General features: G+C 37.2%; 1 protein-coding gene across 5 annotated transcripts in view; it reads left to right on the top strand.

The window, feature by feature from the left end:
• The first annotated feature begins 3,191 nt into the window (after positions 1 to 3,191).
• The window catches only part of ano3 (anoctamin 3), a 120,762-nt gene continuing 101,609 nt past the window's right edge, over positions 3,192 to 22,344 (top strand). Inside the window, exon 1 of one of the 5 annotated variants that reach the window (XM_051884541.1) lies at positions 3,192 to 3,499. In XM_051884541.1, the coding sequence (XP_051740501.1) occupies positions 3,403 to 3,499 (97 nt within the window). In that variant the 5' untranslated portion in view covers positions 3,192 to 3,402. The remainder of the gene's footprint in view (positions 3,500 to 22,344) is intronic. The other 4 variants (XM_051884542.1, XM_051884543.1, XM_051884545.1 and 1 more) reach the window with 4 other exon arrangements.

Here is a 22,344-nt window from a genome sequence, read left to right as displayed (position 1 = left end):
CCAGAAACCACTGTCGGTAAACACAATCCGCCGTTCCATCTGCAGATGCCAACTAAAGCTCTATCATGCGAAAAGGAAGCTATATGTGAACATGGTCCAGAAGTGGGGTCGTGTCCTGTGGGCCAAGGCTCATTTAAAATGGACTGTTTCAAAGTGGAAAAGTGTTCTATGGTCAGACGAGTCCAAATTTGACATTCTTGTTGGAAATCACGGACGCCGTGTCCTCCGGGCTAAAGAGGAGGGAGACCTTCCAGCGTGTAATCAGCGTTTAGTTCAAAAGCCAGCATCTCTGATGGTATGGGGGTGCAAAAGTGCATACGGTATGGGCAGCTTGCATGTTTTGGATGAATGCTGAAAGGTATATAAAGGTTTTAGAGCAACATATGCTCCCCTCCAGACGACGACTATTTCAGGGAAGGCCTTGTGTATTTCAGCAGGACAATGCAAAACTACATACTGCAGCTATTACAACAGCATGGCTTTGTCGTAGAAGAGTCCAGGTGCTTAATTGGCCTGCCTGCAGTCCAGATCTTTCACCTATAGAGAACATTTGGCGCATCATTAAACAAAAAATCCATGACAGCAAAGACAACCACGAACTCTTCAGCAGCTGGAAACCTATATCAGGCAAAACGAGACCAAATTCCAACACCAAAACTCCAGAAACTCATAACCTCGATGCCCAGATGTCTTCAAACTGTTTTGAAAAGAAGAGGAGATGCTGCACCATGGTAAACATACCCCCGTCCCAACTATTTTGAGACCTGTAGCAGGCATCAAATTTGAAATGAGCTCATTTAGTGCATAAACTTGTAAAATTTCTCAGTTTAAACATTTGTTATGTTATCTATGTTCTATTGTGAATAAAATATTGGCTCACGTGATTTGAAAGTGTTTTAGTTTTCCGGAATTCGGGTTGTAGTAAATGTGTGAACAAGTGACTGATTTTAGCCGCAGCTTCAGCGTCTTTTTATAATGTGGGGGCGGGACGCTTTAGATTCTAGAGAGCATTTGATTGGACAGAAAATCTGATGAGAAGCTGAAGTGCGGAGTGATGTCATCAAAATCATTGATCCATATTAGTGGAAGTGAGAGACTGTTAGCTTTGAACGCTTATATCTTCTAAATACGAATTTTGTCAATGTTTTGGAGCACACTAGCTTCTAGATAACAATAAGGCTACCATATTCATACTAAAAGCCAAAAAATTTCAATTTTGATACATGGGGACTTTAAGACCTCAATGTATCGTCAGGAGTGGCGGGTATTAATTTTGTTTTGTCTGCATATGTTTTTTTGATTCTCAAATTGACAGCACCATTGACTTCTTTCATATGAATCACAGAGGACCACGGTTTCAGCTAAAATCTTCTTTACTGTTCTACTGAAGAAAAAAGTCAACTACATCTTGGATGGCCTGAGGGTGAGTAAATTTTTGGGTGAACCGACAGACGCCGACAGACGGCAAGACACTTTGTCGGGTTTTGTCGGATCAGTGTGTTACCTCTGTCAGTCTGTTAGAGCTTGTTTTCACCGACTGAACATGCTGAATCAGAATTAGAATGTCGGAGAAGTGACGTGCTGTAATCTGACTGTCGCTGTTGGTCTGCGTCTGTCGGTGCAGAGTGAATTGGCCGTTAGACATAGTAGTCCAGTGCTGCAGCTACACATTGTCATGTTTTAAGACAGCATCTTTATTGCAAACCCCTCCATGCTGCTGTTGTTGTTGTTTGGTGTAGGCATACCAATGCAGCGCCATAGAAACCAGTGCAGATATTCTGAAAAACTGAACACATGGGACACACAAATCAAATCTGAACTGTTTTGATACACAGTGTGGACAGACAATTATTAAAGGGTTAGTTCACCCAAAAATGAAATTTCTGTCATTAATTACTTATCCTCATGTCGTTCCAAACCCGTAAGACCTTTGTTCATCTTCAGAACACAAATTAAGATATTTTTTATGAAATCTGAGAGTTTTTTTTACCCTCAGTAGAAAGCAACGAAATTACCACATTCAAGGTCCAGAAAAGTAGTAAAAACACCTTTAAAATCTGGACCTTGAATGTGGTAATTTCGTTGCTTTCTACGTCATAAGCTGGGACGCCACTCTCTCGTGAACGCGTGTACGACAGTTAGAGGAAGCTAGAGATTACACTTTATGAAGTTTTAAATATGGATATTTTTCTTACACAAATGCATCGCTTCGCTTCAGAAGGCCTTTATTAACCCCCCGGAGCCGTGTGGACTTCTTTTATAATGGATGGGTGCTTATTTTCTGTCTTTAGAATTTGGGCCACCATCCACTCCCATTATACGTAAAGCATGGATTAGCCTGGACATTATTTAATATAACTCCGATTGTATTCGTCTGAAAGAAGAATGTCATATACACCTAGGATGGCTTGAGGGTGAGTAAATCATGGGGTAATTTTCATTTTTGGGTGAACTATCCCTTTAAGAGCAGATTCCAATCTGATTTACAAATAATCGGATTTGGACTGATAGTGTGAACGTAGTTTCAGCCTCAGACGTCACGCCCATGGACTGTTGGCTGACTGTCTGACGCATATAGCACACTTAACTGGAAACACTTCAGGAGTTTCGAAGTCGTAATCTGGTTGGTTGAATCCTACAGGATGTCCAGGAGATGTGTGTTGCGTTCTTTAATGGTCCGACTGGAAACAAATGCCGTGACGCCAAACCCCCTTGTGGAAGGAAAAACACCTTCGTGTTTACAACTCTGACAATAAGCGCTTACCAGGATCAACTAAACACTGGATTTTTAAATACATGCATGCATGAAGTTCGTGGCTCCATTGATGCAGTAAACTTGCATAGCATTCTTGAATGAATAATTTATCAGATGCACACCGGTCTGTTATTGTAGGGACATCAACTTTTTGCATTTCTGCATACCATTTCCCTGGTTATGTCATTGACACAAGTCACGAACCCCCTTGAGTTTCGTCACTCACGAATCGAGTTAGTCACTTATTCCCCTCATTTCACAGCCTTTTTGCTTTAAAAAAAAGGACTGGAGCAGAATGCATAGGAAACGAATTTTTAAAAGTTCAAATGTTTTTAACTTGACAGCGCGTCTTTTAATCGCACCGCTGTCGCTAGGAATAAAGAGAAGGACTCGACTTAACAGCCGTCCGTCTGACGCATGTGTACATGTGTCCACCAATTAAAAAATAGCGCATATGGAACGCAACAACACGTCCTGTGTGAACGCCCCCCTGAACGCGGGTCATTCTATCGAGCCACTGAAGGGTGTCCATCCATCCTCTTACACTACGTAACCATGACAACAGCCCCGGATGGTGGAGCGCGAGGGTAGACAGGTGTTGGGTTGCGCAGAGGAGAGACACCTACGCGATCGCTCCATACTTTCCCATGTATCCTGCCTTCATCTTCTGTCCGCGAGGATCTCTATCGGGAAACACCATGGTGCATCATTCTGGATCCATACAGTCCTTCAAGCAGCAGAAGGGTCAGTGCGAGCGTTGTTTTTGCGGGGGTTTGTTTGTGATAACGTGTTTTGGGGGAAAGTGCGGCTCTGGGCAGCTGTACTTCATGTCCCGGTTTGGAGATGCTTTCATGATATGGTCAACTTCATGATTAAGTGTTTGGCGCATATCCGTTTCTTACTGGATGCCACTGGAATAATATCGTTGTCGTGAATAGACTAGATCACGAGTGAAACAGTTATTTTGCTTATTCGCATTTGGCATAGGAGAAGTTTATATATATATACAGCCTAATTTATATTATTATATATTATATGTATATATAATTTAATATATGATGATATTTTAGTATTTTTTTTTATTGTCCTTGTTTGATCCCGTATTTGTAAGGATTTAAATTCTATTAGCCTACTAGATTAATAGATCAGGGATATCTTTCTGGTATCTCTCTCTGTTTTTGATATCATAGTTATACTCATCTGTGATGTTCAACAACAAAAAGCTCAAATGTAACTTCACTGGATTTATTTTAGGCATTTGAGTTTTGTTTGCATTGCAATGGATGTTGGTCCACTCGTGTTCTCATAGCTGCAGTTTTGGTGATCAGTAACATGAACCTTAGAATAATAATAAAAAAAAATACATTTACTGGAACATTTTGACTCTGGGTTATGGGAAAACACTTTCCATTGATCTTTCTTGCTCTTGTTTAATGGGGTCGCAACACACTAAGTGGTCATCTGGCTATTAAATCACACTGTGTTGAAAATCGCTGCTCTCAGGGTGATTCTGACAGAATTGGTGATTTAATTACAGTGAGATGGACAAAAAAGAGAGCCAATTTTGCAGGGTTTAGTAGCTGGCCATGGGATGAAAAGGACAACAACTTTAGTGCACTGTTGTGATATTAGAGGCATACATTGCACTTTGTTTTGATGAAGTGCATTTGATTCTTGTATAGAAGATATTAGATACAGTAACACTAACAGATATGATTTCAGAATGAGGTCAGTGTAAACAAAAGTACTTGAAGAAATATCTCAATAAAATTTCATTACTAATATTACAAGATGTTATTACAGAGACGGAAATAAGAGATTGAAATGGTTAAACGACTTTAAGAGAACTGAATTGTAACTAGTAGTCTGTGTATTTGAGTGTAGATTGTTCACAGCTCTCTATGTCCATCTTAGTCGGTTGATGTAGCTTATTTTTGTATCAATCTTCTGCAGCAGTTTAGCTTAGAGAACCAAAATCCATCCAAAATACTTCCTTGTTTCTGTCCCATTTCCCAGTTAGCAGTGGACAGTACCATTAAGAATGTCTTTGTCAAATATTTTGGTCACATATTTTTTTTTTTTTATGGAAATGCAATTTATAAACAATTAAACAAAATAATAATGATAACAATACTACTACTACTGCTACTACTTATAATAATAAGAATAAGAGGAAGTAGAAGCAAAGTTTTCAACATATATGTGTGGCCATATCACACATTTGAAGAATTTAGTTTTTTTTTTTCAGGAAAATTACTATTATTACTGTTCTGGAAATGTTTTTTTGTTGTTGTTCTTTTTTTACCTCAATATATAATTTCTAGATCTAAAAGCACAGTTAATCCAGATATTATGCAATAATTCATGAGGTGATTCACTCAACCTGATTACTTTTCTCCAGGTTTGCTGATGGCAGAAATGTGCTATTGGGAAAGATTTATAGGGCTAGTAACAGCAACTAAGGACCTAGAGTAGGGTCAGTTCCACACCGCAGAGGACACACCTTATTAAAGGGTTAGTTCACCCAAAAAGGAACATTCTGTCATTAATTACTCACCCTCATGTCATTCCACACCCGTAAGACCTTCGTTCATCTTCAGAACACAAATTAAGATATTTTTGATAAAATCCGATGGCTCAGTGAAGCTTCGAAGCTTTACGAATCTTTTGTTTCGAATCAGTGGTTCGGAGCGTGTATCATACTGCCAAAGTCACGCCGCCCAGTGGTGAACTATTGAAATTTCGAAAACACTTATGATGTAAGGAAGCCTCGTTTACTGAAATCCCGTTACTTTGGCAGTTTGATACATGATCTGAACCACTGATTTGAAACAAAAGATTTGTAAAGCTTCGAAGCTTAATGAAGCAGTGTTTTGAAATCGCCCATCACTAGATATTGTTGAATAAAGTCGTTATTTTGTTTTGTTTTTTGGTGCACAAAAAGTATTCTTGTTGCTTCATAATATTAAGGTTGAACCACTGTAGTCACGTGAACTGTTTTAAATATGTCTTTAGTAGCTTTCTGGGCATCTAAATGTGTTAATTGTCTTGCTGGCAATGGAGGCCTCACTGAGCCATCGGATTTTATGAAAAAAATCTTAATTTGTGTTCTGAAGATGAACAAAGGTCTTACGGGTGTGGAATGATATGAAGGTGTGTAATTAATGACAGAAATTTCATTTTTGGGTGAACTAATCCCTTTAACAAGCTCTTTGTCATTTTATCTTTGAATGTAAAGTGACTGGAATGGCTACAGTGTGATGGCATTTCTTGTATATCCCAATACAGCAAAATTGGCTCAACCAATGTCATGAGTTTAAAGCAAGACTAGTTCGGACTGTTTGGCCCACCAATGAATGCAGAGGGGAACATTTTCTCTCATTATTTTAAGCAATTTCATTTGGTGTCACTGTAATTACACATTTCCCCTTTAAGCATAATGACAGTGGCATGTATTTATAGTGCCACTTCACATCTTCACTACCTAGACGTGACTCTGTCACGGTCATTAGCTATCGATCTAAGAGCGAATATACAGAATATTGCAAGCATTAAAGCGTTTAAATGACTCACAGTTAATTATTTAGGACTCTTGCAGCATGCCAGTACAGCGGGAAAGCTATTGAAAGCTCTTTCTTCAGGTGTTTGAGGAGAACACATCCATGTGCAATTTCTGTTTATTACAGCAAGCAGTCATTTAGCAGATGCTTTTATCCAAAGCGACTTCCAGGAGACTTATTACATTGGCATTCCCCCTGGTGCAATGGCTTTCAAATCCATGAATGTCTTCACAAAACTGAACTTGTGTCAGAATAGTGCAACAGTTAAAGGGATAGGTCGCCCAAAAATGAAAATTATGAGTCATAATTGCGCCAAATGAGTAATCCTCTGACGCGGGTGCCTCTCGCGGTTCAAACAAATAGTACTGTGCAATAAACTCAAGCTCCTCTTCTCTTATATCGAAATCCTCTGACATTTCTCTTTAAAATTATTGTTGAAGACTTATAATCCGTGACCGGTGATTTGTTTTGCTCTATCCTCTGTGCCTCCACGTTCATCATTACGTTGTGCGTCAGGTCAAAAGATACTCTTCTGCCGCAAATTGACTTGCGCATTCTGCGTGCGGTCATCTGCCGGAAGCTAGTTATTTGAATTAAAATATTTTTAAATGTTAAATATGGATATTTTTCTTACAAAAACGCATCGCTTCACTTAAGAAGGCCTTTGTTAACCCATTGGAGTCATATGGATTAGATTTTTTTATGAATGGATTTTGAGAGGTGTTCTGACAATTCGGAGCCACTGTACAAACAAACGCCAAAATCCAGTATCGCTAGCAAAGCATCAAACTGAGCCACTTACATCCTGAAGTAAACTTTGAATCACTCCTTGATAGGGAGATGGAACTCTCCTTCCTCTCAGCGCAATCTCAGGATTGGATGGACCCAATATATCCTCTTTCTTTTTCTCTTTTTAAGAAGAGAGAGGACAACAAAATCATCCTCACTGCTTGAAGACTTCATTTTGTATTGTTTTGCAAATTTTTTTGCAATGGATTAATTAATACGAATCGGACTCAGTGTGCAAGGTTTCTGTGCGTGACGAATTTTTAGGTGAATACGAAAAAAAAAAACGCATACGAAAACTTCGGACTCAGTGTGCAAGGACCTTAAGACTTTTGTTAATCTTCGGAACACAAATGAAGATCTTTTTGATGAAATCTGAGAGATTTCTGTCCCTCCATAGACAGCCTACGCAATTGAAACTTTGACGCTTCAGTCAAAGTTTTTAAAGAGATAAACTAATCCATATGAATTGAACGGTTTAGTCCAAATTTTCTCGATCACTTTATATGATGAACGGATTGAATTTAGGCTTATATTCACATGTAACTAGAGAAATTAACTAACTAGTCACAACTATTTCCAGAAACCATAGTAATTCTGTCACACGTCTGTCGTTCAAACCGTGTACGTTCAACTCAGAACCTGATTTCACCAAGTGCTACATGTTCCTGGATCAACATCTTTGTTGATCCTGTAACAACATTCCAATCAACCAATCAGATTCAAAGTTTGCAGTTTATGTCAAGTTTAGGCTTACAACTAGGGTTAGGTGCTTCTACATCAGTGTTATTCACCTATCATTTCCCTCTGATTTTAGGGATAACTTATGGGTAGGGTAAGGTTTAGGGGTAAGGATATGGTTAGGATTAAATTTTCGAACAGGAATGTTGTTCCACGGTCAACAAAAGTACGTTGACCCAGGAACGCTTCTAACTCAGCAAAATCAGGATGTGCTTGGTTCAACAATGGAACTGTTGTTATTGATGTCATTAATTAGGGTGTGGAGTAATATAATAACTTCTGCAAACAAAAGCATAAAAAGAGATGGCATTAAACTACCTCATGTCTCAAAGCACATAACATTACAATAATAATGAATGTAAACAACTTACAGAGCACTGACCTGTATCACCTGACTGCTGCAGATTAATTTCGGCGTTGATAGTGGTGCCATTGAAATGCATAAATTTGAGTCACGAACCGCTCCGAGTATAATGTCACGGGTTTCATCTCTTACAAATTACGGTATTTATGGCGTGAACGAAGCATAAGCTTGCTGTTTTGGTTCAGGAGGAACTGTAAAATGTGACTGTTTTGGTTATGGTGCTCATAACTGACGTCTGTCCAAATCTGCATAGCATGAAATGCACTGTTGACGTGTGATGTCTGCGTGAACAGGGTGCATGAGAGTATGTAAAAACATATGTTGACAGGCAGGTAGGACATCCTATCATAGCCCATTTTATGGTCCTACGCCTTCCACAGATGATATAAATACAGATAAATACATTTAGACCACCTTAGAAATTTTGCGATTGCTATCAGGATGTGAAGAGTTTCAATCAGCATAACAAAAAATGTTTTTGAACCAAATCACCTCCCCTGCCTTTAACTAAAAAAAACTGTGTGACTAAAGGAAGGGCAAAAACAAATAAATTAGAGCTATTGAAATAAACACATGCACATTATCATGGTTTGCCAATTTTGACATTAAAGGGGACCTATTATGCCCCTTTTCACAAGATGTAATATAAGTCTCTGGTGTCCACAGAATGTGTCTGTGAAGTTTCAGCTAAAATATCCCACAGATCATTTATTACAGCTTGTCAAATTTGCCCCTATTTGGGTGTAAGCAGAACATGCGTTTTTGTGTGTGTCCCTTTAAATGCAAATGAGCTGCTGCTCCCTGCCCACTTTCCAAAAGAGGGCAGAGCTTTAACAGCTCACGCTTCGGTTGTTCAACAACAAAAAAGCTGGAGACTCTCACACAGCCAAAATGACGATTGTCAGTAACGATGTTCATCCTTACATTGTTCAAACCGGAGTTGACACTGATGGAGAGACTCAGGAAGAAATTACAACTTTTAGAATGCAACTGGATGTTTCTGAATGGTTAGTGGATAAATTTATGTGGTTGCTGTGGAGTTGATTCAACTCATTAACTAGCATGTGCCGTCATGTTAATCTTTTGTGCAAAACTTGTATGGACGCCTTGTATGGTACCTATAGCGTACCTGTTTTCCAAACAGAGCCATACACACCAGGCTAACATTTATGATTGCTATTAAATACTGTGAATGGTCTAATATTTTTCCTAAATATCGCTCAGATAGAAACGTTCCTTTTTTAGCAATCAAGCTTTGCCAGGGTCAACTTGCAGGCTATCCATGCTAATGAGACTCTAAATAGTGTTCTGTGCTCATCTGTGCAGCCAACGACAGAACATTTAGCATGCTTTGCTTAAACTTTTGCCATGGCCTTAGAACTGGTACACCACTTGCGAAAACAAAATGGCGGCGCCGTGGGTAGAAACGTGCAGATTAAGGGGTGGTAATATTATAATAAGATCCCCTTTCGTCACAATGGGAGTAAAATCTGAGCGGCTTGTTTTTTTCCCATGCTTGCAGAGAAAGGCTTGACAAAGCAAAGTTACTGGGTTGTCCTTTTTTCACGTTTTCTGGGTTGGTAGATGCACCAGGGGACCCGATTATAGCATTTAAACATGGAAAAAGTTAGATTTTCATGATATGTCCCCTTTAAATTCTGACATGTTATTCAGCTCAGTTGGAATAGAGCGGAACCTTTGTGATTTGTACAGGGTCATTACACTGATGTACACATCATAAACACACAACAATAAATAATTTATATTAAAAATATATTACCATTTTATATATTACCATGTCAGTGATCAAGGCCTGTTTTAACCCCTTTCACACATACCGGTGAATTACAGATAAATTACAGTTTAGAGATCATACTTTTGCTACTATTGCATACTAACTATTATGCGTCTAGTGTTGTTAAGAGCAAAAACACATTCGGTGTGTCACTCAGAATTTATTTTTTTTTTGTCAAATTGGACAATGAAACTAAAGCGCTTCTCTTCTTCTGAGTGGATAAAGAAAACGTCACAGCATTTGAAGGTAATTTCCAATGATTGACATCACAGAGTTTATCTGTGTTTTGGTACTGATATGTTAATGGTATCATACTGGAAATTCACACTTACATCAGACATCAGATAGAATAAAGAGTATGCGTATCTGGCATGCTGTCCGAGGGGAGGATCCGAGCTCAGAATGTGGCCCAAACCGAGAGTTCTCCCCCGTATCCATGGCTGGGATAGGAACCAGCCGAGAGTGAGGAGTCGGGGTGGCGGAGGGATGCAGAAAAGCTTAAACAGTGAGTTGGCTATGTATAGGCCTCCTCTCGTGTTGATTGTGTAGATCATTTGAGCTTGATCCTCCCGATACTATTGCTTGCATGAACAGCACATTTGTGTATTTCCCGGAAAATTTAATCTGGTAATTACTATGGTAATTTACCAGGCTTAATGTGTGAATGGGGCTATTATTAACAGGTTACGGCATTCATAGAGGGATTCATGCCTCTTTTTACATAGTAAGCTATGTGTTAAACAGACTTAAGTGATGCAAAAGGACCTCTTAATGGTACTTTTTCTTTTAAAATAGATCCAGTTGTTGGACAAACAACAACAATTTGGTCTTAAGCTTGTCTCCCAGACTGACCAAGCTGAGAAACCAGCAAACCAGTTTTGGCTGGTTTAAACTGTTTTTGCTGTCAGCAAGGGTTGCAGTTCTGCATCAAAGAAAGGCCCCTGAAGCTTCCACAGATGTCTGACTAAGCCCCAAATATCCACTGACCCCAGAACCTCGCCTGTCTCCAAGTGCTGAATGACAAAATAACTACAGCAGGAAATTGACATTCTACCTTTTCCTTTCTCTCTCAATTCTTATTTATCTTTTGGGAGCTTTCTCTAAATTTTTTTTGTTCTTTTTGACGATCTCTCCATAAAATGAAAACAAGATTTTTTCCAAACAGTGCATCCCCTTGATATAAGAGTGATGTGTGGAGACTGCAAAGGAAGATAGTTGCGGCAAGAGAAAGAAACTTCCCAGCCAGGGAAGGTGAGATGTGATGGGAATAAAGTGAAAGAGACTCTTTGATGTTTAGGCCTCTATACCAGAAGAGTGGATTTTATATTCAGTTATGTCCACATCAAAGCATGTTTGGCCACGGACTCCTTCACTAGCATATCTTATCACATTATTGCAGAAATATGAGGTGCCAGGAAAATGCATTTTGAAAATGATGTTCTTAGCAAATCATTCATGAGTGTTGATAATGGATATTACACTAATTAATGCTCTCCTAATACAATTCCATAATTAATGGAAAATCTGCAATTTAGCGTTAAATGGTGAAAGCGTGAGATGAATTCTCAGCTAATAATAATTGTAGGAAGTGTGACAGACAGCTGTGGGGTATGTGGTGGGAGATGGGCATATGTGTAGAATACACAAGGGATGTGTCCCCTGCACTTTTAATAAAACGTAAATTCATTCCCCACACTTTATTTTGGGCAAGTGTGTTCACATATAGAGGCTTTCATGGGCCAATGTGAATAAATCTGGATTCAAATTCAAAAAGAAAGAGATATTCTATGCAAGACCTGATGTTTTATTCTTATCCAGAATGAGGCAATGTAAGCATTATGAAGCGCTAACACTCTCATGTAATGCAAGTTTCATTCATGCTCGAAGCTGGAGGGCGTTCTCTTGAAGAAAGTCCAAAACGGACTTATAGAAGTAATAATTTATGACACTCCAGGCAAGGCAATCCAGCTATTGCTGTAGCTAAATAAAAAGCAGAAACATTTTTGACTGATGAAACATGAAAAGAATAAATACACGATTACGACAATATATTGTTTTGTGTGTTTTTTCAAGCAATCTCGGGGTATTTTCATAATAAAATATATGAATAATGCAGTGCTAATTGACATAGCCTTTATTACAGTATAAATACTAAAATAAAAATAAACTAATAAAATATATTTTTTGCCTTATATGATAAACATATATTAAAAGCCAATTAAAAGCAAGAGATAAGTAAAACAACAACAAAAAATTGTCAATTATGGATACATTTGAAAATGCAGAATTTGAAAACGATGATGCATGTTTAGTCATGTGCAGTGTTGTGCAAGTTACTTCCAAACTGTAATACATTATAGATTACTTGTTATTGTTATTTAAAAGTAATTCTTTACCTTACAATATTACTGTCTCAGAATTGTAATGCATTACATTACTCCTGTATTACTTTTGAGTTACTTTCACCAAAATATCCTGTAAAACCCGCCCTAAACACGCCTTCACTGGACTACGTCACACAATACAAAGTTACACCAGCGAGAGGGAGATGAATGAAATAAATCGCTAAACAAATATATCAGAAGCTGTCATTTAGTCTTTATTTACAAACTTGGACACCACACACGGCTATTGAATGACCACGAACAGGTAATAGAACTTACTTGCTGCATTTTTCATTCATTAAAGTCCACTTTCTAAAAAAAATTTCCTGATAATTTACTCACCCTCATATCATCCAAGATGTCCATGTCCTTATAGTGGATTTCAATTGGCCCTAAACGGTTGAAGGTCAAAATTACAGTTTCAGTGCAGCTTCAAGGGGCTTTAAACGATACCAGACGAGGAATAAGGGTCTTATCTAGCGAAACGATCAGTCATTTTCTTAAAAAAATGAAAATGTATATGCTTTATTGACAGAAATGATTGCATCACAAGTGCTTCCACCAGACCGCGATTCTGTATTCTTCAAAAAGCTTACGCTGAATGTCCTACGCCTTCCCTATTCAACTTACGGAACGAACGCGGCGCCAGTTCTGTTTTTTCTGTAAGTTTAATACGTTTTTTTTTTTTTTTTTTTTTTTTTTTGAACAATTAAATTTTGGGCTAAAAGTGTGTTGTAACGCCAGCGTTAAGGCCTTTGCACACTGAGTCCGAAATTTTCGTATGCATTTTTCATATTCGTGATCCTAAAAATTCGTCACGCACAGAGACCTTGCACACCGAGTCCAATGCGTATTAATGAATCCGTTGTGAAAAAAATCGCAAAATAATACAAAATGAAGTCTAAAAGCAGTGAGCATGATTTAGTTGTCCTCTCTCTTCTTAAAAAGACAAAAAGAAAGAGGAAATATTGGGTACATCCTGAGATTGCATAGAGAGGAAGGAGAGTTCCACCTCATCAAGGAGCTGCGTGATTATCTCGAGCGTTTCAAAGTTTACTTCAGGATGTCAGTGCCTCAGTTTGATGCTTTGCTAGCGATACTGGCACACTTTATCTTTATATTCTGTCTCTTTCCGCACTTTCATAAGTACTGTTGGGTATCTTTTAGATATTAAGGTGTTTTCACACCTGGCTTGTTTAGAGCATTTGTGTCTAAAACGTTTTCTCCCTTAGTTCATTCATTTAGGCATATAGGAAAACAGCAATCATGCTCGGATTCACACCAAAACAATCGGCCCTGTTGAAAACAATCTCTGGGTCAGTTCACTTGAGGTGAAAAAGCAATCCGATCTAACAGACCAATGAACCAAACTGTATCATAATTCATAATTGGAAAGGTGTTATGGAAAAAGCAGCTATCACTGGATGAGCACATTAGTTATCTCTAGTGATGTGACATCTGACACGGAAGTGTCATAAGTTCATAAGTACTTCAACTGACCATTCTATGATAATCTTTGTTTATTTTGATAACATATGCCTAAACTTGCCTATGTTTTTCCCCAGAAATTTATTCACAGACTCATTTATTCAAATTGTGTAAGTAAAATGACACATGAAAGACTATTTTTTTTATATAGACTAATTATTTTCATTGTTTTATATTATTTTCATAGCATAAACTGATTTATTACATAAAACAGTCCAAAAATAGCTGGAATGAATGAACCTTTTCACGATACAGTTGAGGGGAAGGCCTCGGTGCTTCGCAAAGTTTCATTTCACCATCACTAGTTATCGCAGTTGAAACCAAAAAGTGCCTGTTCGTTTTAAAATGTTGTGTAATTGCTCTTCTCCAAGAATTATATAGTGTATGTAATTTATTGGTTAAAACAAGAATGAAGGCTAATATACATTTGTATAAGTGTGTGGTGTGTGTGTGTGTGTGTGTGTGTGTGTGTGTGTGTGTGTGTGTGTGTGTGTGTAACAACAGCTACAGATAAAGCCACATTTAGCCCACAGAAATAACTTGTCAATACATCTTGATGGATGAATCCCAGAATGTTGAAATGTTGCCTTGTGAAAGCAGACCGAACCAAGAAGAAAATCCAACATTGTACAGTTTAACTACCTGTTTCAGAACAAAGCAAACAATCTATAGCTCTGAAAACACCCTTAGTTTCCCAATGGACTGATAAAAATGAGTATCCTGACTCCAGGAAGTTGCACAGCAGCGGAACTGGCAATTTCAGTAAACTTTATATATATATATATATAGATATATATATAGATATATAGATATAGATATAGATAGTATGTCACAATCTGTAGATCTCTGGGTTATTAATCACACTCTACTACTGAAACCCGAACAGAAGAGATCTGAAAACCAAACAGACAAACAACTATCACAGCCAGAACTGGACCAGCACCCTTCCATTCAAGAGGAACCACATGTGGCAAACGCATGAGAAATATGACAAGAATAAGGAAGGAGATCTAAGACCAGCCTGTGCCAAATAACCAACATTTCTCAGCTGCTACCACGAGAAGTATAATAGCTACTGTACTGACATCTTCAAGCCATTGAAGACTCAGTGGAGCACCAAAATCAATTCCAACCAGCACAATAACAGAAAGCAATAAACTGATATATGCCTCAGCGGCGGTGAAACTTTATATGCCTCAGAACTGAATAAGAACAACAAGACATCAGTCCTCCTTGGAAACAAAGACATAATAAAAATGTCACTGTTAAAGAAACCACACCATACCAGCTACTTAGAATAGCAGGATGAACAAACAAACGGATATCTGTCCAAAAATTAGTTAAGCGAAAATCAAGCAGTTAACATGGGATTCTGGCTGTGCGGTGGTGGTGTTCTGATCTATTGCAGTGTAGCACAAACAGATTGGCCAGACACAAGGACTTCCTGCCACATGGGCAAGTATCCAGCAATTGCGAGTTAGTAGGATGCTGATGGTATCAACATCTCTGTGCTTGGTACCACATTCAATTCTGGTTCTCATGATTGTATACATTCTCAAACTGTGAAACTATATGCTAGATGTAATGTGAGCTTTTAAACTGAGTATGCTAGGTATACTAGGTCGCTAAAAAGAGAGGGCCCACTTTGAGGCAGACATGGCTTCCTCCACAGGGGAGCTGTGAATTTTTCTTTTTCTGTGTCAAAGCAAGGGTGTGTGTGTATTGCACAACATCCCATGAGCCACAGACTTGCCACCTGTCACGTTACGTAACGCACAGATGGGGATGAGTATGGCCGTGGATCACGGACACTCAGACAGACCAATAGATTGATTATTTAAAACAACAACCTGTGATCTGTGATTGTCAAATCAAAAATGTGTTCAACTGGCAGGTATGAAAGAATAAATAAATCAATAAATAAACTGATTAGTTTCCATGGTTATGAAAAACATGAAACTGGCTGAAAAATTAATGGAAATAATTTAAATGAAAATCATGGAAAAACTAGAACATTTCTACAGTGAAATATATATTACACTGTAAAAAAAAAAAAAAAAGAAATTCACAGGAAGAACTTTGCCATATTAATATGGTATAAACATTTTAAGTTTTATAGATTGACCTTAAATTTACAGTAAAAACAAAACATTTATATTTCATTACCAGAAATAATGTTAATATACCAAATTACTAAAATCTGTTTTTTTTACCTTATAATATAACCACCTTAAAATCACAGGTGATAAAGAGAGAGCCACATGATGAATCAAAGTTATAGTTCAGGAAAATAATAAGGTGCACGGTGTCATACACACAAACACAAAACATCATCTTGGTAACACAGATGACACTAATACATAGTTGGTTAAAACTTTTGGGAACTGATATTCTGACCTTGCTAATGTTTTTTTTTTTTTTTTTCTGATAAAAACAACATGTAAATTGTTTCTGCAAAATAAATAATAAAAATTTGTTTCCTGGGAATTCAAAAGTATTTAAAATCCAAAATTCAAAACACTGCTTCATGAAGCTTTGAATCTTTATGAATCCTTTGTTTCGAATCAGTGGTTCGGAGCATGTATCAAACTGCCAGACTCACATGATTTCAGTAAATGAGGCTACGTTACTTCATAAGTGTTTCAAAATTTCAATGGTTCACCACTGGGGGGCGTGACTTTGGCAGTTCGATACACACTCTGAACCACTGATTCGAAACAAAGGATTCGTAAAGATTCAAAGCTTCATGAAGCAGCGTTTTTAAATCACTAGATATTGTTGAAAAAGTCGTTATTTTGTATTTTTGGCGCACAAAATGTATTCTCATCGCTTCATAACATTAAGGTTGCACCTCTGTAGTCACATGAATTGTTTTAAATATGTCTTTAGTAGCTTTCTGGGCATCTGAAAGTGTTAATTATCTTGCTGGCAATGGAGGCCTCACTTAGCCATCGGATTTTATCAAAAATATCTTAATTTGTGTTTAGAAGATGAATGAAGGTCTTATTAACAAAGGTAATTAATGACATAATTTTCATTTTTGGGTGAACTAACCCTTTAACAATATTACTGTCCTGTCTGTTCTGAGTTTGAGTTGTTATCTTGTTAGTTTTGCACTGTTCCCAGTTCAGTTTCCTTTGTTTTTGTTCATCAGTTGCCATGGCTTTTGATTTGGCTTCTTGTTAGTTATCTCTTTTAGTGTGTCCATAGGTGGAGCGTGTGTAAGGCTGACTTGTGTAAGACTTGAGACTAGCCTGGAATATTCTCATTCAAACCACTTTTGATTAATTTATAGGTAAAAGCTGCCCATGACTGATGGTCTAGAATCAGTTTTCTCCGTAATCATAACATATTGTTAAAACAGATTTGGTGTTTGCGATCTTGAGAGCGTCAAAGGTTTCTATTTACACTGTGTTTTTGCAGCGTTGTGCAATGCAGCCAATCAAAAACATATCTGTTGATTTCTTGAACACAATGGCCAATCAAACGTGTTTCAGAATCTGCTCACTTCGCAAAACGCCAGAGTTTTTGTCCAATGCTGAGTATAACAAAAAATGTCGACATTAGGCTAAAGAGATTCACTGCACAGTCAGCTTCATTGAGTATTTTGCTGCATTGGGTAAGGCAATGGTAATTTATTACTTGAATTGGCTGCCATGCCAAATCCCACATACAGTATGCTTGCTTTTCTGTACAAATTATAGTGGTTTGTAAACGTAGCCGCTTTAATAACAAATAATTTATCGGGAGCATTTATGCTGGGAAGTGTAGGTTGTTGCTAGGTGACATGTAACTTAAAACTATTTCATGACATTCTATTTAAATGTGTTTTCAAAGAGGAAGCACATTTCCTTCGCCTTACTTTGGAGTTAGTTCACCCTCTGCCTATGAGTGTGTCCCAGTGTATTTATAGCCCTGTGGTTGATTCTGGTTTTGTTAGATCTGAGAGTTTCAGAGAAGAGTAATTTTAAGCTTTGTTTGCATTAAAAACTGCTTCCAAATAGATCCAGCACTATTATTTCCATCTTTTCTTCAACCCTTGCTGATGGTTACAGAGAAGTAACAAATTTTCACACACTTTGGCAGCATTTGTAATGGAGTTAGTAAGCTATTTGAAATTGTTTCAAGTGTTGTTATTCCAGGTGAAATTAGTAGTTTCATTATTGACTTTGTTTGGGATTTAGCAAGACAGTACAATATTTTCCTTATGGTGGCAATAGAATACACAAGCGTATTCAATTTGTATGTTTAGGCCTATAGGGGATGACATTGTTTGACAGGGCTGGATAGGAATAGAGGAGAGTGAGTGATGCCGTAATCTCCTGTCTTCATGTTTCAGCACGTCATTGACTTACTTGTGTAATTTTGTGGGGAATTCAGTTAAGCTCTGGAAACAAGCCATCTGCTACTAACTATACACTAACTCATTCGGTTAAGGCCTAATGTGATTGACAAACAGAAGGATTACATTTCTGGAGATGATAAAAACTATCGTATGCATACACGCACCAATACTAACATAACGTTACATGAAAGATCATGTTTTGGCAATTTAACACAGCGGGGCTCCGCTGATTTACCATTATCATTATATAAATTTGCTCATGCCGTACATTCGTATTTTAAGCTAGGGATTTGTGTCCAGTTACAGTCCAGACTGATGGAAATTGAATCTATTTAATCCAAAAATAATTAATTTAGGCTTCATTGCACTTTGCTAACAATATCATAGAATCAGTGCAGCTGCTATAAATCACGTGCATTTGGAAAAAAAGCTTTGCACTTTCTTGTGCTCCTCTAAATCCAGCCGCATCTGATCATCAGCCAGCAGCCCCATAACATCCCGTAAAGACCCACTCTGACAGGGGTGTAGAGTTACCCAGCCCACTCTGCCTCTGATCTATAAAAAGCATCTGTTTGTGGGGCAGGGCAATGTAAAACTCCTGTGAGCCGAGAGCTGTTGAGAACCAGAGATGAATTATGCAAGGTTTTTAGATAGGGAAGACGGGCAAACCCACTGACCTCATTTCCTGCAATTCTTTCACTCTCTCATTTTCCTCAAGCAAGGAAATCTCTTTTTTTTTTTTTTTCTTTTCCTAAATGCTTCTTTTATTCTATAGCTTTCAGCTACTTTTCAAACAGCAGTGGATCTTTCCTTTTGCTTTTTTATTTTTTGGTTATAGAATCAAATAGAAATTCCCTTAAACGTGATGTTGTTCTGGGTCTTAACTCTGGCTCTACATGCATTATATCAACACTAATCCAGCTATATTTGTTCAATTTACTCAACAGCTGTCCTCACACGACATCTGGGTGTATTTCATGAAGCCTGTCAATAACGCGTTTGGGTCAGTTAGATTGCATTGTGCTTTAATTCTCTTTACATAAATCATTTTGTCATTAATGTAATGTATGTATATTTTGTATGCTGATTTAAATAAAAACATAATATTTTCCATAAAAAAGCTTTGAGAATGGGCTCAAATGTCATTCAAATAATTGATTTTTAAGTGTTTTTTGAAGTGTCACGCTCGCCAAGACTGCATTATTAAGTTGATCAAAAATACAGTAAAACCAGTAATGTTGTGAACTATTTTTACAATTTAAAATAACAATTTCAAGCAGTTTTCACTGAGATATATTGCACATTTTGGCAAATGTAGTATTCTTTGGGTCTAGAGTTGCGAACCGTCCCTTAATAGTATGTAATGGTCCAGCTGAGAACTCTATGGTATTTATTGCACTCAGTGGACCTGTTTATGGGTCAATGACGTGACTGGTCATTTTCAAAGGCCTTAATAATAATAAAAAACAAAGATATGACATCCAAAGTATGTAAGGTAGTACAACTAGATCTCTTTTATTGAATCCAAAAGGTTTTAATCATATTTTGCTACATATAAAGGTATTTTAAAGATTTTGAAGTGTCAAAAGGTCATTCGATTTAACCGTCCAAAGGCCAATACAGTCATTTTATTTGTGATTAAAATATCTTAAAATGTAATAAATGTATATATTTTTTATTCTGGCGTGATTTTATAACATCATATATCAGCATAGTGCAAAATGGTATTAAAATTATGTGTAGAAGTCATTGCTTTGTTATGGGAAAGAATGTCCGGAAAAAAATGAATTTCAGTGATGTCATTCGGAGTAACCAATATAAAGGGACCATTTTGGATCAAGTCATGTGGTCAATATCATGTGACAGGATGTGACATCATTCAGACACCTGCAAAGGATCACATGGTCATGAAGCAAAGTAACTAATTCTGAAAAGTTCATATTTTCACTTGCTCATACGCATGTCCAGAAACATCAGGTCATTCGGTTCAATCGCTATAAAACATGGAAAATGTTGTAATATTTTAAAAACTTGTACTAAATATAAAATGTTTGGTTGTCCTTTTGCTAGGTAGCTAGCAAGCTAACTAGCTAGCTAGCTAGATGTCAGCCTGTTAGCATTGTTTGAAAATATCGTCATTCGATATAACCAAATGTGTCATTTGGTAAAACCAAAATTTTGGTTAAACTAGATGACTTTTTGGTGACAAATTTTGTCCATCTTGTAAAAAATGACAAAAGCAGTGTTAATTGATTATAAAAACCACATAATCTCATTGTTAACACTTAATAAAACTTCGAAATTAATTATATCTCCATTATGTTTTTTACATTTTTAAAAACCTTATTCGTCAATGACCCTTATATTGTCAAAAAAATACAAAAGAATTATAAGTTAAACTGTTAGTGTCATGTTTTGAGTTTGATTATTCATGTTTAGAGTTTGTTTTGGATCTGTGTTTCTGTTCATTGGTTTTCTTGTTCTGTTAATTAGTTCTGTCCTTTGCCTGTTTGTTTCCATGGTGTCTGATTTGATTAGAGTTTGACTTCAGGTGTTTCCAGGTGTGTCTAGCTCCTCAGTTCACTGTGTATTTAAGCCTTGTATTTAGTTGAGTTCATATGTCTGTTATTGTTGCGTTTAGGAGGTTGTTCTTTCCTGCGTTTTTATGTATCCTGAGTTTTTTGTTAAAATAAACTTAAAAGTGCTTGCGCTTAGATCCTGTATCCTACTTGATTTGCAACACTCCATGACAGTTAGTCATTTGAGATATTTATAAACAGTACTATTATGGGTAGAAGCTAAATTGAAATGGTGTGTGACACTTTAAGCCTATAAACCAAAAACAAAAAAACAAAAAAAACTGCATTTTAGTCCTTAATTTAGTCATTATCATAACATCATCTATACATATCTGCGGGAATACACTATGTAGCTTTCTTGTGTTTACCAAAAAATGCAGTGTCCTTTTGAAACTGGATTGATATGTGAACAGCGCACAGCTGTACTGGGATTACATGCCACAAGACTCTCGATCTGTTTAGAGAACCTCTCTATCTTTATTATTATAGTAAAATGCAGGTTTGAGGTCACACGCTCACATACGCGCGCGTGCTGATAATCTCACTCAATCACAGAGACGTATTGGCTTGGCCTCCCTGGCTAAATCCAGGATTGCAGATTTTTTCCCCTTTGGCACAGCAAGCATGGCGCTGCACGAATACTGTTTGTTTTCTATAGGAACATTTCTTGCATTTTCAATTAGTGGTGGAGATGTGACTTGATAAGACTGGACTGAATCCGACCAATATACACATTACACTCTATCTCTCTTTCTTTTTTCCTCTACATTGCTGCCTTTTGGTAATATTTTGGTATAGTGTTGCACAGTTGCTGTGTTTCACTCTCGTTTTCTATTTAATTCTTCCCTTTAGACCTTATATACCTCCATAAAGCGTAGTCGTAGGATTAACGGTTATTTTCCTGACAAACCAGTATGAGCTAGATGAAGCAAGATTAAAATCAGGATTGCACATCATAATGGGCTTTTATATATTTATATAAACCTACACAATAAGTTCACGAGAACCACCTGCTTCTACAACAGCATGTGCAGACGTGTAGGATGTCTGTCTTAGTTATATGCCAACATGAAATCAATATGTATAAATATACAGTATATATTTTTTAAGATTTATTTGTGCACAGTTAATCAGTACATGCTATTCTAAGTAATATGTTTGTATTCTTTTATTTAATTGTAATAACTTTCTCTCTGGGGGTCCGACGCTCTTAGTCGGCCTCCATGCAATACATTCCAGTTAAATGTTAAAATGAATAACAATCAAGGCCCACCCTGCATTTTTCTTTACGCATTTCATGTAGTTTCAGAAACCCTCTGATTTCAGCAAAAATATCTTAATTTGTGTTCTGAAAATGACTGAAGGTCTTACGAGTTTGGGACGACATGAGGGTGAATAATTAATGACAGAAATTTTATTTTTGGGTGAACTTATTTTACCCTTTAAGTGTACTTTTTTCGCAAGAGTTGTGAATGCCACTTCATGCTGACTTTAAAATACCTGGCACACACCGGATTTATTCTCACAAGTTCAATATTAGGAAATGA

The sequence above is a fragment of the Ctenopharyngodon idella genome, chromosome 24, assembly GCF_019924925.1.
Source record: "Ctenopharyngodon idella isolate HZGC_01 chromosome 24, HZGC01, whole genome shotgun sequence".
Taxonomy (NCBI): Eukaryota; Metazoa; Chordata; class Actinopteri; order Cypriniformes; family Xenocyprididae; genus Ctenopharyngodon; species Ctenopharyngodon idella.
This window is presented reverse-complemented; position numbering and strand designations above follow the sequence as displayed.